The sequence below is a fragment of the Nematolebias whitei genome, chromosome 8, assembly GCF_014905685.2.
Source record: "Nematolebias whitei isolate Nwh7 chromosome 8, NemWhi1, whole genome shotgun sequence".
Lineage (NCBI taxonomy): Eukaryota > Metazoa > Chordata > Actinopteri > Cyprinodontiformes > Rivulidae > Nematolebias > Nematolebias whitei.
Window position 1 is genome coordinate 25,682,559 of NC_056505.1, and position 15,789 is coordinate 25,698,347.

At 37.9% G+C, this 15,789-nt stretch overlaps 1 protein-coding gene across 1 annotated transcript in view; it reads right to left on the bottom strand.

The window, feature by feature from the left end:
* The window catches only part of trpm3 (transient receptor potential cation channel, subfamily M, member 3), a 95,597-nt gene that overhangs the window by 61,079 nt on the left and 18,729 nt on the right, over positions 1-15,789 (bottom strand). The window contains 2 exon segments of the mRNA XM_037680670.1: positions 5,557-5,680; positions 6,121-6,295. Of these exon segments, the coding sequence (XP_037536598.1) occupies positions 5,557-5,680; positions 6,121-6,295 (299 nt within the window).

Here is a 15,789-nt window from a genome sequence, read left to right on the forward strand (position 1 = left end):
GTCTCCATGATGACATCCCTCACCTTATCCACAAAGTCCATGGTGTTGAGCATGCATCAGGATATTGTCCAAGAAGTTTCTAGTATTTTTTTCTTTAACATTTAGAAAAATATTGTCAGGCTTTTTTGGTGTAACTTCTGTACTTTTGTTGATGAAGACTCCCGGCCTCTGGAGGTTGTTGATTTAGGCTTTTTCTTTTCACACTGTTTCTGTTGTCAGCTGTCGATGCTTTCTTTAGTCTTCTTGTTTGATGTTTGATACTTATTGCACCACTGGTATCTTTCTTCTTCAAGACATTCTAAATGATTGCACTGCCTGTGGTCAATGTTTCTGCAATGGCTCTGATTGATTTTCTCTCTTCTCTCAGTTTCCATATTGCTTGTTTCATTCATAGACGGCTCTCAGGTTTCCATGTTGGTTCCATCTCTACTGTACAGACTGTGAATGCAGTCTGCACAGGCCAACTCACATCTGGAACTGAGCGCACACATTGAGCTTATTTAGTATAACCAGTGTAACAGAGCACAACTGGGCAACAATAAACACCTATCTGTCACATGTTCCAATACTTCTGATCACCTAAAAATTGGTGTTCCATTACAAATCATATATTCTGTGTCATCCAGATGTAAACACCTGGAAATAAAAGCTGAAGTGTTATTCCTCTGTCTGATTTTCAGCTGTTGAAGTCGAACCAAATGCTCTCAGTTCACAACAAAAGTAAATGAATTCACTGTTTCAATACTTTTAGAGAGCAGTGCAGGTCAGAAAAGTATTTACTCCTTTTCTTCCTTCGTTCCTTACTTCCTTTCTTCCATCCTTCTGTTGCTCCCTGCTGCAGGAATCACCACAGTGAGTGAACTTGCACTAAGGATTTGGTTAGTGTTTAATTCCGGATGCCCTTCCCAACACAAACTGGTCTTAAATCCAGAAAATCTGATTTAGAAGACTGTGGCGCTGAGCTACAGCGATCTCAAGTCAGAAAAATCCTTTAATAGCAAAAATGTGGCAAAACGGCAAGTTTTAATAAAAATTCCTTATTGAAATAAAATACACACACAAAAAACGATGTAACAATAAATCCACATGAATACACAAAGCTCTGAGAAGCTTCGACCTTGAAGATTTTTTTTATATCTCAAATAAATATTTGTTGGTATTTGTCCTTGGATAAGTGTTTAATTAGCACATGTGGGTGCCCACGCGCACTCCTCAGAATATTTGTAAGGACATTATGGAGTGAAGGCAACCTTGAAGGACCAAAAAAACACAACTTGAAAATGAATCTATATTTTAACTTTTGTAGCAGCTGTGACAGTTGCAGATAAATGTCCACTTTTAAAAACAACCAACAACAAAAGTACCCGTTTTCATTAAACGAAAAATTAAAGATAAAATCTTAAACATATTTTCTTTTTTTTTTTGTGAGCACCAACATTTACCCCAAAATTTATAAGACAGGCTTTGATTTTACATTTGATTCAGTTTCTTGGAACTTTTAAATAGTTGTGTGAAAACTAATGATTTCTTAACATGTGAACTGGAACAGGGCAAAAAAATAAACCTAATAAAATCAATCTGTTTACGTCCCTTTCTTTACAAGATGGTTTCTAACAAAAAAATTATGACTACTAAATGGAAGAAAAGCTTTTATTAGTTATTATGAAAAAGAGCATTGTTGGATTTAAAAAAGTTTATAGGCCATCAAATCAAGGTACACAGAGGAGGAGAGGCCACGCTGGTGTCAATAAGATATCACAGAGTAGTTCTGCACATTTAAAGTTTTAAATGTTGTTTGATGAAAATCTAAAAGTGGCTTTGTTTTATTTCTATACACAAAATATATAAAGTGTATAAAGTTCTTATTGTAGCCAGCTGTTGCTCTGATTTACTCAGATTTGATGTCAACTCATGAGGACAAATAAGTATATGTTACACATCAACTGAGTGATTCATTTTCTGTAATCAACACATCAGTTTGACATATTATATCTTCTTGAGAATAATTAGCTCTTTTTAAAAAACATTGATATAGATGCACAAAAGGGCCTTTGAAATAAGTTAGAAATTCTCTAATCAATGAAGCAAAACCAAAAAGAGAAAGGGAACTGGTATAACTGCATAAGCACGTGTAAAATGACCAGTAAACAGCTGAGGCTAACTCAGTTGTAAACTTTGATGTGTCCATCTGTATGTCTGCATCACAGATCCATATTAATAAAACCTTTTGTAAATATAGCATGTTCAGCTAGTTTGAGTAGCATCTGTTAAAAAGTGGGTGAGCAATCGCATCATCTAGCTCTGAAAGAGATAAATCCTAAGAATTTGACACTCATTAAAACTGACAGATACAACTTTGTAAACTCTGCAAAGAAAATAAAAATAACCCATTGTATTTGCACAATGAACTTTGCTAAAAAAATAAAAATAAAAATAAAAAACAACAACTTTGAAGTCAAAAATGCTTCTTTTTTTTTGGTTTGATGAATCAAAATAGTTATTTTTAGATTTGACAAGATCTTGTGTGTGTTTTCCTGAAATTGACTGGTGCTCTTTAGTATAAAACATTATTGACGGCTAATCAAGTTAACTTCAGTTTTAGTTCAGCACTTTTAGTGTCACAAAGCTGGTAATTTTTTTAACTTGAGTCTTTGATTGCAGCAACTTATGCTGGAAACCTAATCTGTTCCTGAACATCCCTGAATAAGTTAAACCTGCATCGTTCAGGGACCAGGACTAACATGATGACAGCATGATCCAACAGTAAAGCATGGAGGTGGCGTGTGATAGTATGGATCTGCCTAATTTCTTCTTTAGTGCACGTCTTCTCCAGAAATTTCAAGAAACTACATTTACCCAAGAATGTCCGAAGAAGCAAAAAAATGACTTGTTTTGTTGTTGGGGTTTTTGTGTGTGTGTGCATCAAATGAGGTAAAAGTGGGGAAAAGGCAATTAAAAATATATATTTACAAAAGAACTTCCTCAGTTAACAGTGAAATGGCTATCAAAATAAAAAACGTATGAAGTCAGTGTTTATAAAATAATATTCTAGTTAGTTTTATGAATTCTTCTTTAAATATTAATGATGGCTGACACCACGTGCAGGAAGAAATAAAGCTTTTTTTTTTAACTCACTCCCTGCCTGTAGAAACAAAAAAGATGACCCTATAATTCCCTGTTAGCCTCAATGTAAGTTTGTACTGTCAACACTGTCACATCATCCTGTTGCCGCTCACTTGCTGCATGACAGTGGTGGCTCTCTTGTTAAATCAGAGGGAGGCAGTATCAGATTATCCAAGCTTTACAGCTGCTTCTGCTGAATGATTCACACACTATTGTCCTTCTGCGCTGGTGAGCAGCGTTCAGGAGCTCCGTCTGACTGACTGAACATCAGTCAGTCCCTGGAATCCCACAGAGAGTGAAATCAATCCATTTACATGCTGCAAGCTATGACCAATCCAAGGCTGTGGAGAATACTATGAGTACTACTGTATGTGTTTGTATAGTTTGTAAGGTTTGTTGCTTGGTGCTTATTATTATGTATTTTAGAAAGTATAAAAATGAAATGGATTAATTCAGATTTATGCACCCCCGTCAAAAAATTACATGATATACTGGAATCTAGATCAAAGATTGACCCAAAATTTGAGAATTAATCTCTAAATAAATTATAGCCGCTGGTGTTTTTTGCATGACAAAGAAAACATCACTGTCCTGAGTGCATACAAGTGAGTGTGCAAAAGAAATATGCAGCATGTACCCATTCATTCATAATTTGTTGTGTGCCCCAAAGACAAAACACAATCAGGATTTCAGTTGCAGCACAGGATATTTTATTGATTTGTCCCCTTTTTTAAAGATTTGCCCTTTATATCCACGAGCAATGAAAATCAGAATTGAGTCATGTGAGCTGGTCGAAAAGTGACTCGAAACAGCATACAAATCACTAACTATGTGTTTAATCAGTCCACATTGTTTTGAAGTCAATGATTTTATTTTAGTCTAAAAACCTATTAAGTGGAAGTCTTTGACAGTAAGTGACCGCAGTTCCTTCAAGGTCATTATTCTTTTTAATAAGTTTTTTAAATTCCCCTAAAGATAAACTTATATTAAACAACCAGTCAGATTTGTTTTATTTTGAAATTGGCATCACTAATAAGCAGCATGTGAAGTATAGTACTGATAGTGGCAAACATTTTGATGTTTAGCTATTTCCCCATTTATTCATCCATTATCTTTTCTTGTTTTTCTTTTCTGAGAGGCAGAGAGCTGGTGCTTATCTCCAGCAGTCCCCGTGTGAGAGGCAAGTACACCCTGGACAGGTTGCAAGTCCACCACAGGGACACATAGAGACAAAAAAGACAAACAACCACTTTTGTCCTCACATAGGGATGGTTTAGAGTAAGCAATTAACCTAACATGCACGTTTATGTCTGAGGGAGGAAACCTAAGCACCTGAAGAAACCCAACATGTGCACAGGGAGAACATACAAACTCCACCTAGAGAGGGCCCATGCTGGGAGGCATTCCTGCAACACAGTTACCAGATATATGATAACTATTGTAGTTTTATGATTGTTTTTATTTTGTGTTTGTTTCTACAATATTTAATCATTTTTTTTATAAAATCCAAATATACCATAGTTCGGCATTTCCAAGCACCAAAACCCCCTCATTTTTACTCACGTGGACATCCACATATCAGAGTCAGACCAAAGAGATCATGTGCTGACCAGGTGCAAGAAAACCCCAACCATAGACCCCGATCAAGAAACTATTCTATTCTTTTCCCCACCAGCAACAAAAAAACAGCATGAGTAAAAATTGCAGGTGATAGTGAGCCTACAGTTTTGCTGAATGACAAAGGGGAAAACTTGAAACTCAAACTTTACTCTATGACACGAACTATGTAAAAAGTTGTGTTTGTCCCTGAGAGGTCAGATCCACACTGTGACTGTGAACACAAACTTATCGACACAGACTCTTTGGCTTCAGACATCATTAATCATCTTTAGACTCACTCTGATCTTAAACTTTATCACTCCACATTACCCCGACATCAAGACAAATCTTCACCTTGGAACACTCAGATTTATGCTACAAGGACTTGCTTCTTGTCCTTATGATGCAACTTTGTGAAAATATTCACGTCCCTTGATGTCCCTCGCCCCACACTCTTGACAGGACATGTCTCAACCTAAACAGTACCATGGTGGAGGGTGGCAGGTCCCAAATGTCTTGCTTAACAATATATGTTATGCTTAATGAATTAAGTTGTAATGATCTAACTTAAAGTAATATGTTGAGAAGAGTGTTTGGTGTTTTTTCTTTATTTACCCAACAAAACAGCAGTGTTTGACACAATTTCTGTTGTTGCTGTTTAACGATGGATGGATATGTTTTTGTGATGTCTATACTTTATTATTCTGTTTAAACGCAGCTCATTAAACTGCATTTTTTTTTGCATCTGCAGGTATGAACATGCACTTTGAAAGGTATTGTAACTGTGGCTGTAACAAGCAGGTTTCTGTGTGTGCATGTAGGGAAATGACTGACCAGTTCTTTCTTCTTCATGCACTCCATGAGAATGATGAACAGATGTTGAGCCTGTGTGCGGCTGTAGGTGAAAGTCTTCTGGATGGTCACCAGCAACTGGTCTCGCAGAGACTCATTAATTATCCTGCAGAGGAAGAGAGGTGTGAAAAACAAGAAAGAAAAAGTGTCAGGGTGGAGGTAAATTTGATCGTTATAGAGCAACAAGAAAATTAGATTTAACACTAAATGAAAACATAGTTATCTGTGAGTCTGAGTCTAAAGTGGGATGTAAATTTGAAAACACACTTGTGAAATTATAAAAAAAAAAAAAAAAAACTGTTGACTAGTTTGAGAAATATACCCAAAATATTTTAAAGTTTAAATAAGACTATTTATCCTTCCAAATAGTGACTGCATAGCTTTATGTGTTTTAATGCTCAGTGGTTCAAAAGGGATACAGTTATATTTACCTAAATTTAAACTGTCTAATCCTGTGATTACCAGAAAAGTTTAGTCTAATAGTCTTTTGCATTTCAAAGTATTTATCAGTAGATTACTGCATTTTGTGTAAACTTTAGCACATACCCTCCCTCTTCAGAGTATTTGTGTCCAAAGGCCAAGATGTCTGAGGCTCTTCCGCTGCCATCACACACAACCACAGGGACCGGAGGCGTGTCCCTGAGGTACTCCAACACGATGGAGATCACATTAGGGCCTCCCTCTACAATAAGAGCCACTACAGGCACGCCCTGACCAATACCTGCACATAAAAAGGAAGCAGCAGAACCAAGAGGTGAGGAAGGAAAAGCAAAAGAACAAAACAGAAGTAAAGCTATAAATGCAAAGGCTTGAGAAAAGGTGGAGTTAGGAAAAAAATGAGAGACAAATAATTCATTACATCAGACAAACTGTTCTTCATTTCTTAGCAACAAGATATAAAAAGAGATTTGTACATGCAACTCTGGATTAAAAATAGTTTTTAGTTAAAGTTACAAGAAAAAGTTGTCAAAATTGCACTTTCATCAAATAAATCCAGAGCTCTCCGAGTTTCTTTTCTTAAAGTGCATTAATGTGTACGCGGTTATGTACGCGTGTTTGAAATATGTTTAACAGACAAAACAACAGCTTGCTTCTTCACAGGCTATGAAGGGTAATTATACAGAATTATCAGGCCTGTTGTTTTACACATGGTGAAACTATATGCAGTGATGATTTAGAAAATGTTCTTAATACTTGGATAAATCTCTAGCTGTGTATTTATTGAGAAACATTATCCCACATATCAAAATGTGGCTAAACAATAAGCAAGTATTTTGTCTCAGTATGTGGTGTGAAACCTCTTGCGCAGCAAAAACTAAATAAATAAAATAAACTGAAAATTTCCAGTAGCTGTACATAAGCATAGACAAATTGTTGTTCTTTTCATTCCACTAAACCCACTAAACAGTGTTTTGGGGTTTGTTCACAAGGACAGCTCAGATTTAACAACCAATAAATGTTGGAAGTCTAGCTTTTAATAATAATGTTATTTAAATCACTTTTTAACACTATTCATTGTATTTTTAGGATCACATCCTTACGTTTTGAACCACTTTCTGTAGACTCAATTCATACACAGCAAGACCTTTTAATAATAATAATAATAATGTGTGCTATCATAAATATATGTCGGTGTCATCGTGTCATGATCTTCAGCTCTCACTGGAGCAGTTCACAGTCGAGTGCGAAGCAGCTGGATGAGAATCAGCACCTCCAAATCTGAGGCCACGGTCCTCAGTCAGAAAAGGTGGAGTGCTCTCTTCTGGTCGAGGTTCTGCCTCAAGTGGAGGAGTTCAAGCGTCTTGGGGTTTTGTTCATGAATGAGGGAAGAGTGGAGCGTGAGATTGACAGACAGATTGGTGCAGCGTCTGCAGTGTTGCAGACTCTGTGCCGGTCCGTTGTGGTGAAGAGGGAGCTGAGCTGTAAGGCAAAGCTCTCAGTTTACCTGTCAGTCTACGTTCCTACCCTCACCTATGTCTACAAACTCTGGGTAGTGACTAAAAGAACAAGATTGTGGATACAGACAGTTGAAATGAGTTTCATCTCCAGGGTAGCTGGACTCTCTCTTAGAGATAGGGTGAGAAGTTCGGGAGAGACTCGGAGTAGAACCGCTGCTCCTCTACATCGAGAGGAGCAAGTTCAGGTGGTTCGAGCATCTGATAAGGATGCTCCCTGGGTGCTTCCTAGGGGAGGTGCTTCAAGCATGTTCGACTTGGAGGAGACCCTGGGGAAGACCCAAGACAAGCTGGAGAGACTGTCTCTCGGTTGGTTTGGGAACACCTTGGGTCCTTCCAGAAGAGCTGGAAGAGGTGGCTGTGGAAAGAGATGTCTGGGCCTCCCTGCTCAATCTGCTGCCCCCTCGACCCGACGTCAGAACAAGTAGAAGATGAAGGATGGATGGATGGATGGATGGATGGATGGATGGATGGATGGATGGATGGATGGATGGATGGATGGATGGATGGATGGATGGATGGATGGATGGATGGATGGATTGATTGATTGATTGATTGATTGATTGATTGATTGATTGATTGATTGATTGTTTGATGGATGGATGTTTGGAACCATATAGACATTTTAAAAGTGTTGGTCAACTCCTACAGTGCGACTTTGGGTATGCTAATTTTGATGTATAAATTTTTTATATTTTCTCTTAAAATATTATGGTATGTTTCAGAGTTTGATGTTTTGTAAATGATAACAAGCCTTTATGACTCAAACACATCAAAATATGTTCAAAATATATTACCACCATCGCCATGCTTTGAAGACTGAAGAAGTTTCTGTTTCTCTTCCATGTTGCTTCTCACACATGAATCAAATATATATTTTTAAACTCTCTTGATTATCACATACAATGAAATCATACCAAAATATTTTTTCTTTAATATTAAATGTGTACTATTTTTGTTTACCGGTAGTTTGTTTATTAATTATCTCTCATTCTAATAAAGTCATGCAGTAATTCAGAAAAAAAGAAACAGTATTACAAAATACATTTTAAATTTTAGATTTAAAAGTTTACTTTAAATTTTATTGTTCGTTTCCATCCTCCTGGCAGTTCTTACCCTTTTGTAAACCTCCATCCCTGTTCCATAGTATCCTGCATTCTTTTTTTTTTGTTCACTTTTCACCCATTTTCCATACATTTTCTGTCTTTTTCTAAAGTTTTTTTTCCCATATCCCCCCGTTTTCATCCACTCCTTTACTTTCTGCTCCACGTTATACAGAATGTTTGACTCTCCTAATTCAAAAGCTGTGTAAGTGCCTCATCTTCCCCTCGCTGCACCCTCATCCTAGTCTGCATAATTCACAGAGGAGAAACACGACTTGCCTGCCTACATACTGTATGCACACGCTCACACAAACATGCGCGAGCGAACACATTCAGGTCTATGCCCACCAATAGGCTGTTCCTCACACAGGCTTGTGTGGCCTCCCAACAGGGACAGTTACATAAGGAGAATATTTTCAGGGTCTCGCCTACTTCAAAGAGGCAAAACGTCACTGTGCTACAACACATCACATAACCACACATCAACAGAAGAGGAAGTGAGAGAGGAGCAGAATGACGACTTCCGTCTTGTTTCTGATTTTTCTGGTTTATTTTTAGACGTCTATTTTTGTTCTTTTCTCCATGTGTACTGCTACATCAGATCAAATATTAATATTGATGACTAGTGAGCTTTGGAGGTAATAACGTAGTATCTAATGCAGAATATTGTTCAACTGAAACCCACCAAGGAGCAGATGAGGAAGGGGAAGGTGCAGCTGTGTCTTGGTTAATTGGGAACAAAGGACATTTTGCTAGTGTGCATAAAAAAATCCCCCAAGAGACATCTTGCAACTTCACTTAGTGTCACAAATACAGAAACAGGAACATATGTATTAATAAATACAAATGAAATACAATGATTCGCTGCCCTTTTAGTCCAAAAGAGCTTTTAAGCTCCCATTTTTGTTAATAACCACAGCTTGTTGATGTATGTATTTTTTTTCCAAATACTAAAAAAAGTTATGTAAAAGCATTAAAACTAATAATGGCACATAAGTTAAATGCATAAATAATCAGGACTGAAGAAGTGAAATATTTTTTATGAGATATCCTGATGCATGCCCAATAATCCAGGTAGAAAAATCTAAAAAAAATTAAATCTGGTCCTCTGGACATTCAAATCCACTCTGAGAAGGTGCTATTTATAAGACTGAGCTGAATACAGCACCTCAGACTGAGGAAGTCTTTCGAATGAAAGACGAAACGTTTCTACATTTTTTTGTTGTTTTGCTTTGTTTTGTTTTTGAATGTCCGGAGGACCAGATTTAACTTTTTTTTTTTTAGATATTTTAAGAGAATTTTAAAAATCGCAGTTTCCTTTAAAAAATATTTCTTGTTTTCTTTTTTTATGCTGCCAAGGTGCCACACCACTTCACTATCCGGCTGATCGAGCCTGGCTCTGCTCTGACTCCACAGATGCCACATACTCTTCCTGTGAGACATTCTGCTCCCCTTCTAGCATCTGAATGTTACAGTTTTCAACATTCCCCTCGCTACAGGAGGCAGCAACCTCTGAGCTGCTGAATTCATGTTGAAACATCTCATTTCATTTATGATTTTGATTGACTTATTTTGACTAAGTAGAATTAAATTATGTATCCCAGCCATCTAAACCTTTTAAAAGTTCTGAGATATTTTAAACCTTCTTTCAGTAAAGCATTTTTATTTGGGGCTATCTAAAGTTTTACTTTCTAATTTTGTTGTGATTGCAGATATCTTTATCTCAATTCTGATTAGTAAGTATGTCATTGTGACATGAAAATATGCAATAAGTGACATTTAAAATAGTAATTAAAGCGAGGAATGTTATTTGGACAGGGCATCACTGTTTGCGCAGATTAATATGTATGCACACTTCAGTTTCACTGGGCGCTCAACTATCAGGCGCAAACATAACTTAATAATCTCCCCTGTGTTTGAACAGGAAATAGACAGCATTTTTGATGTTAACAGTGATAAAAATGACTGGTACCATACAGAAATGACATTTATGACACAATCTAAATATAAAGCTCATTTTAATATTCTCTTTACTTTTCTAATGTTTGATTTGATTTAGAGTTTTTTCTTTCTTGATGACAGGTGTTGTGCTGCAAGACAAGATGCTACTCTGGGTGGTGAACTGCATTGCCCAATGCAATACTAAATAAATATATACCAAATTTAAATACCAAAATACAAACATAGAAAATATTCTGAACACAAATAACTGAAAGAGAAACTAAAGCTCAGCTAGGAAAAAACACAAAAATCCCACAACCACAACTTCCATGGAAAAGTTTAGCATTTATGGCCTGCAGCTGTACTGAACAACATCAGCAATAAAGCTGCCAACGATGACCAACAATCAACCACGCATGAAAAAATATTAATACTCAAGTGTACTGACTAGCAGAACAGACTGTAAGGTGTGATCTTAATGAAAACCTGTGCCAACGGCGTTTGACAGGACTGAAGCTCTGTTGCATTTCTACACATCCTCCACAGGTGAATGTTATTGGTTTAACGTTGAAATACTGGAAATAAATCTTTAAAAGGAAATATTTTTATATTTTTTACAGTGAAAACATGATTTATGTTTAAAACAATTGTATAATTGTGTCTCCTTGCTCTTTAAAGGTACTAGTATTTGTGTTAGTATGTATGGATTAGGGCTGCATGATGGCTCAGCTGGTAGAGCTGCTGCCTCTCAGTGAGAAAGTTGACGGTTCAAATCCCAGCCCGGGACATTTCTGGGTGGAGTTTGCATGTTCTCTCCATGCTGCGTGGGTTTTCTCCAGGTACTCCAGTTTCATCCCATAAACCAAAAACATGCATGTTAGGTTTCGTGGTAACTCTAAATTGTCCCTAAGTGTGAGAGTGAATGGTTATTTGTCTCATTTGTCTCTATGTGTCCCTATGATGGACTGGAGACCTGTTCAGGGTCCCCTTGTCCTGTCCCCCGCCACTCGCACAGTGACGGCTGGAGATGGACACCAGTGACCCCCACGACCCAAAAAGGAAGAAGCGGGTAAAGATGATGGATGGATGGATTTTTTTCCTTTACAATTTATTTATACAGGTAGTCTCATTGAGTCACTAGAACTCATTTTCAAGAGAGACCTGTTTTTGGGAGCAGATGGTTAAGGCCCTTGCTCAGGGGCCCAAAATGAGGGTGGAGGCAGGTGTGGGTGTTTCACCTTTTCCACCCACATTTTGATGTTGACAGTAACGGGAGTTGAACCTGGGACTTTCCGATCACAGGCCCACCTTCGCTAACTTCTGCGCCACCACTCCCCCCAATTAATTGGTATTAATTTGGTTTGGTACACAGAAATGAGAAGAAAACTATAAATACTTTATTTTTCCAACTATAAGGCACACAATTTTTTTAAATTTTTCTCAAATATCAGTAGTGAGCCTTGTAATCCAGTGCACCTTATAGTCCGAAAAATATGGTATACAGAAATGCAGGTAATTTATTGTAAAAATATATATTTTTTTAATAATCCAACAAAAGCTTCTACAAAGGTATATATTCTGTAATAAAACAGGATCAGAACTTGATGAGGATGAACAGGTTACAGAATGAACACAATAAAGAACGAGAGGAAGATCTGACAACAAATTAAGGAACAGAATACTGTACAAAACTCTTAAGCTATCCAAATATATATATTTTAAAATGTTTTGTTTCCACATGCCTGGCTTTATTTATTTATTTTAATTGTTTATATTTGGCAGCACGGTGGCGCAACTGGTAGAGCTGCTGCCTCTCAGCGAGCAGGTCCTTGGTTCAAACCCCGGTCCAGGGCCCTTCTGGGTGGAGTTTGCATGTTCTCTCCGTGCATGCGTGGGTTTTCTCCGGGTACTTCGGTTTCCTCCCACAGTCCAAAAACATGCATGTTAGGCTGACTGGTAACTCTAAATTGTTCCTAGGTGTGAGTGAGAGAGTGAATGTTTGTTTGTCTCGTTTGTCTCTATGTGTCCCTGTGATGGACTTGCGACCCGTCCAGGGTGTACCCCGCCCCTCGCACAGTGATTGCTGGACATGGGCACCAGCGACCCCCGTGACCCAAAATGGAATAAGCGGGTAAAGAAAATGGATGGATGTTTATATTTGTCTTCATTGGTAGTTCTTCAGGTTTCCTCAAGGTCTTTCAAAAACAAAAAATCTAGACTTTGGCCGCTTTTCACACACATTTTCTGCCCAGTATTTTCAAAAAGATATATTTTTCTTTTTATTCAATTTTGTGACTTAATTGATAAATATTTGTACATAATTTGTGGCATTCTAATTAGTTTTCCTCTTGAGTTTACTTGAAAACACAATAATTAAACATCTAGGATAAATAGCTAAAAATCAAACGGTATGTGACAGGGTGTCTGTGCTGCAAATTCTTCTTTTGACTCAAGGTTTTACATCTGCATTAGTGAAGTTTGCAATGTGTTTTACGAGACAATAAAGTTCTGAGGAACGTCAAGAGATTAGGGTAAGGAGGAGTAGTGAGAGAACAAGACACATAATACGCTTAAACAGTCCCAATTAAGAATAAGCAATGACTCATCCTATGTGTGTTTTGGTGGTGGTGGTGGTGGGGGGGGGGGGGGGGGGATTGTTAGCTTGTGCTTGTGTATGTCTAGTGGTAAAATATGCAGTTCTGACAAGTTCCTAGAAAAAATCTTAAAGCAGGAGAAGCACTTCCCTCTCACATTTAAAAACTAAATCAGCCGCAACGACTAAAGCGACACAGATCTTCTCTCTCGACTTTCTGCACTTTTTGACCTGCTCAGAATGTTACAAAAACTTTTTAACAACCCATTCTTTCCCACTATTAGAGTCACATCAAGGATTAGTGTTCTACTGAAAGTCAGTGAGTTAGTAACACAGTCTAGACCAAAACAGTTTTATTGAATCTATGTGTTAAATTATGAAGGAATTACTGTAAGTCGAATTAATGCTCTGCCTTTTTTTACAGTTCTATCAATGATCCTGTTCATTAAATAAATTGTAATGTACAGTATTGTTCAAAAGTGTAAAATAAAAAATTATATTTTTGATACTTCCTTTTCAGAGAGCCTTTTTAACAATCTTTTGAAGTGGTTTTGAGGGATTATTCTCCAGGAATTGGCTTTGAACTTTAATTACTGTTCGTTTGTTGGGGTTTTTTTGGCCTATAAGTTGCAGGTTTTTGCATACTTTACATGCTCTACGACTTATAGGTCGAAGCGACGTATTTATGGATTTTTCCCATATTTAAAAAACAATTTTTTGGCTGAGATATGATGGTTTTCATTCATTCTGAAAAAACGAGCAGTACCATTTTCAGCCACTTGATGGCAGCAGAGTGGTAGTAGCAGTAAGGCATGCCGTTGTATCATGTAATAGGAAAACGTGGCTATAATGACAAATTCAAAATAGTTCAAGACAAAACCAACTAGACTTTATTATACTTTACTTTATACTTTGTTTGTTTGTTTTTTCTTGAACTTTTTGAATGTACCATGTCCTGGATGACTGCGAACCTCCACCAGCTATTAAAGATACAATTGACTTGCCATACAGCCACCACCTTCGTTCTGCTCGCTGCTTGAAGCAAGTTAAACTAAACCAGATGCACCGTCCCAGTGAAATGCAGCTAATTTGACCATTAAAGTACATTTATTAAGTAAACATTAGATTGAGACACTTGCTATAATTTTGAGCAAACAAATAATTATTTTTTGGTGTTTATCTTGTTAAATTTTGAAGAAACAAGCAGCATTCCAAAGGCAGCTGTAGTTTGAATATTGGGGTCAGCTAAGTCAAAGGCAGCTGTAGTTTGAATAATGTGGTCAGCTGAGTCAAAGACAGCTGTATCCTGATGCATGCTCAATAATCCAGGTAGAAAAATCTAAAAAACTTAAATCTGGTCCTCTGGACATTCCAAAAAACAAAACAAAGCAAATCAACAAAAAAATGTAGAAACGTTTCGTCTCTCATCCGAGAGACTTCCTCAGTCCGAGGAGCTGTATTCAGCGGTACACCTCACCGCAAACCCACCCACACAGACCAGTATTTGCATTTTGACTCCCATCACCCTTTGGAGCACAAGTTAGGAGTCGTCAGGACTCTGTATCACAGAGCAGACAGCGTCCCCACTAGCTCAGGAGCCAGGCAGAAGGAGAAATCCCACACAAGACAGGCTCTAGAGCAATGTGGATATCCTAACTGGGCCTTCCTGAAAGCAGAGAAGAAACCCAAACAGGACTCCAGTCAGCCAACAGGTGAAAAGGAGGAACCCAGACCCAGACCAGTGGTCATTCCATATGTTGAGGGAGTATCAGAGAAACTGAGACGTTTATTTCCTAAACATAACGTCCCAGTGGCTTTTAAACCCCAAAATACATTACGGCAAAGACTGGTTCATCCCAAAGATCCAGTCCCCCGGCACAAACAGAGTAATGTTGTGTATGCTGTTCAGTGTCAGGAGGGCTGTGATCAGTCTTACATCGGGGAAACAAAACAGCCACTGGCCAAAAGGATGGCCCAGCACAGAAGATCAACATCATCAGGCCAGGACTCTGCGGTCTACACTCATCTCCAGGCCAGCGGTCACTCTTTCAGGGGTGAAGATGTTCACATCCTGGGCAGAGAGGAACGATGGTTTGAGAGAGGAGTAAAGGAGGCCATCTTTGTGAAAGGAAACCGTCCATCATTAAACAGGGGTGGAGGCCTCCGGGTTCAACTGTCCCCCTCTTACAATGCTGTGATTGCTAGTATCACTCAGCCCTTTGTGAACAGTAAACAGCCATCAGTGTGCTAATGATCCATTGTTATGCTGATGGTCCTTCTTGAGCATGTGATCAGCTGGTTTTGGTTGTCAGCAGCAAAACTGGTTGATCCACCTTGAGACGGTGCTATTTAAGAGATTGAGCTGAATACAGCTCCTCAGACTGAGGAAGTCTCTCGGATGAGAGACGAAACGTTTCTACATTTTTTTGTTGATTTGCTTTGTTTTGTTTTTTTGAATGTCCAGAAGACCAGATTTAACTTTTTTAGATTTTTCTACCTGGATTATTGAGCATGCATCAGGATAATGGGAAATGTAGTTTGAATAATGTGGTCAGCTGAGTCAACGACAGCTGTAGTTTGAATAATGTGGTCAGCTGAGTCAAAGGCAGCTGTAATTTGAATA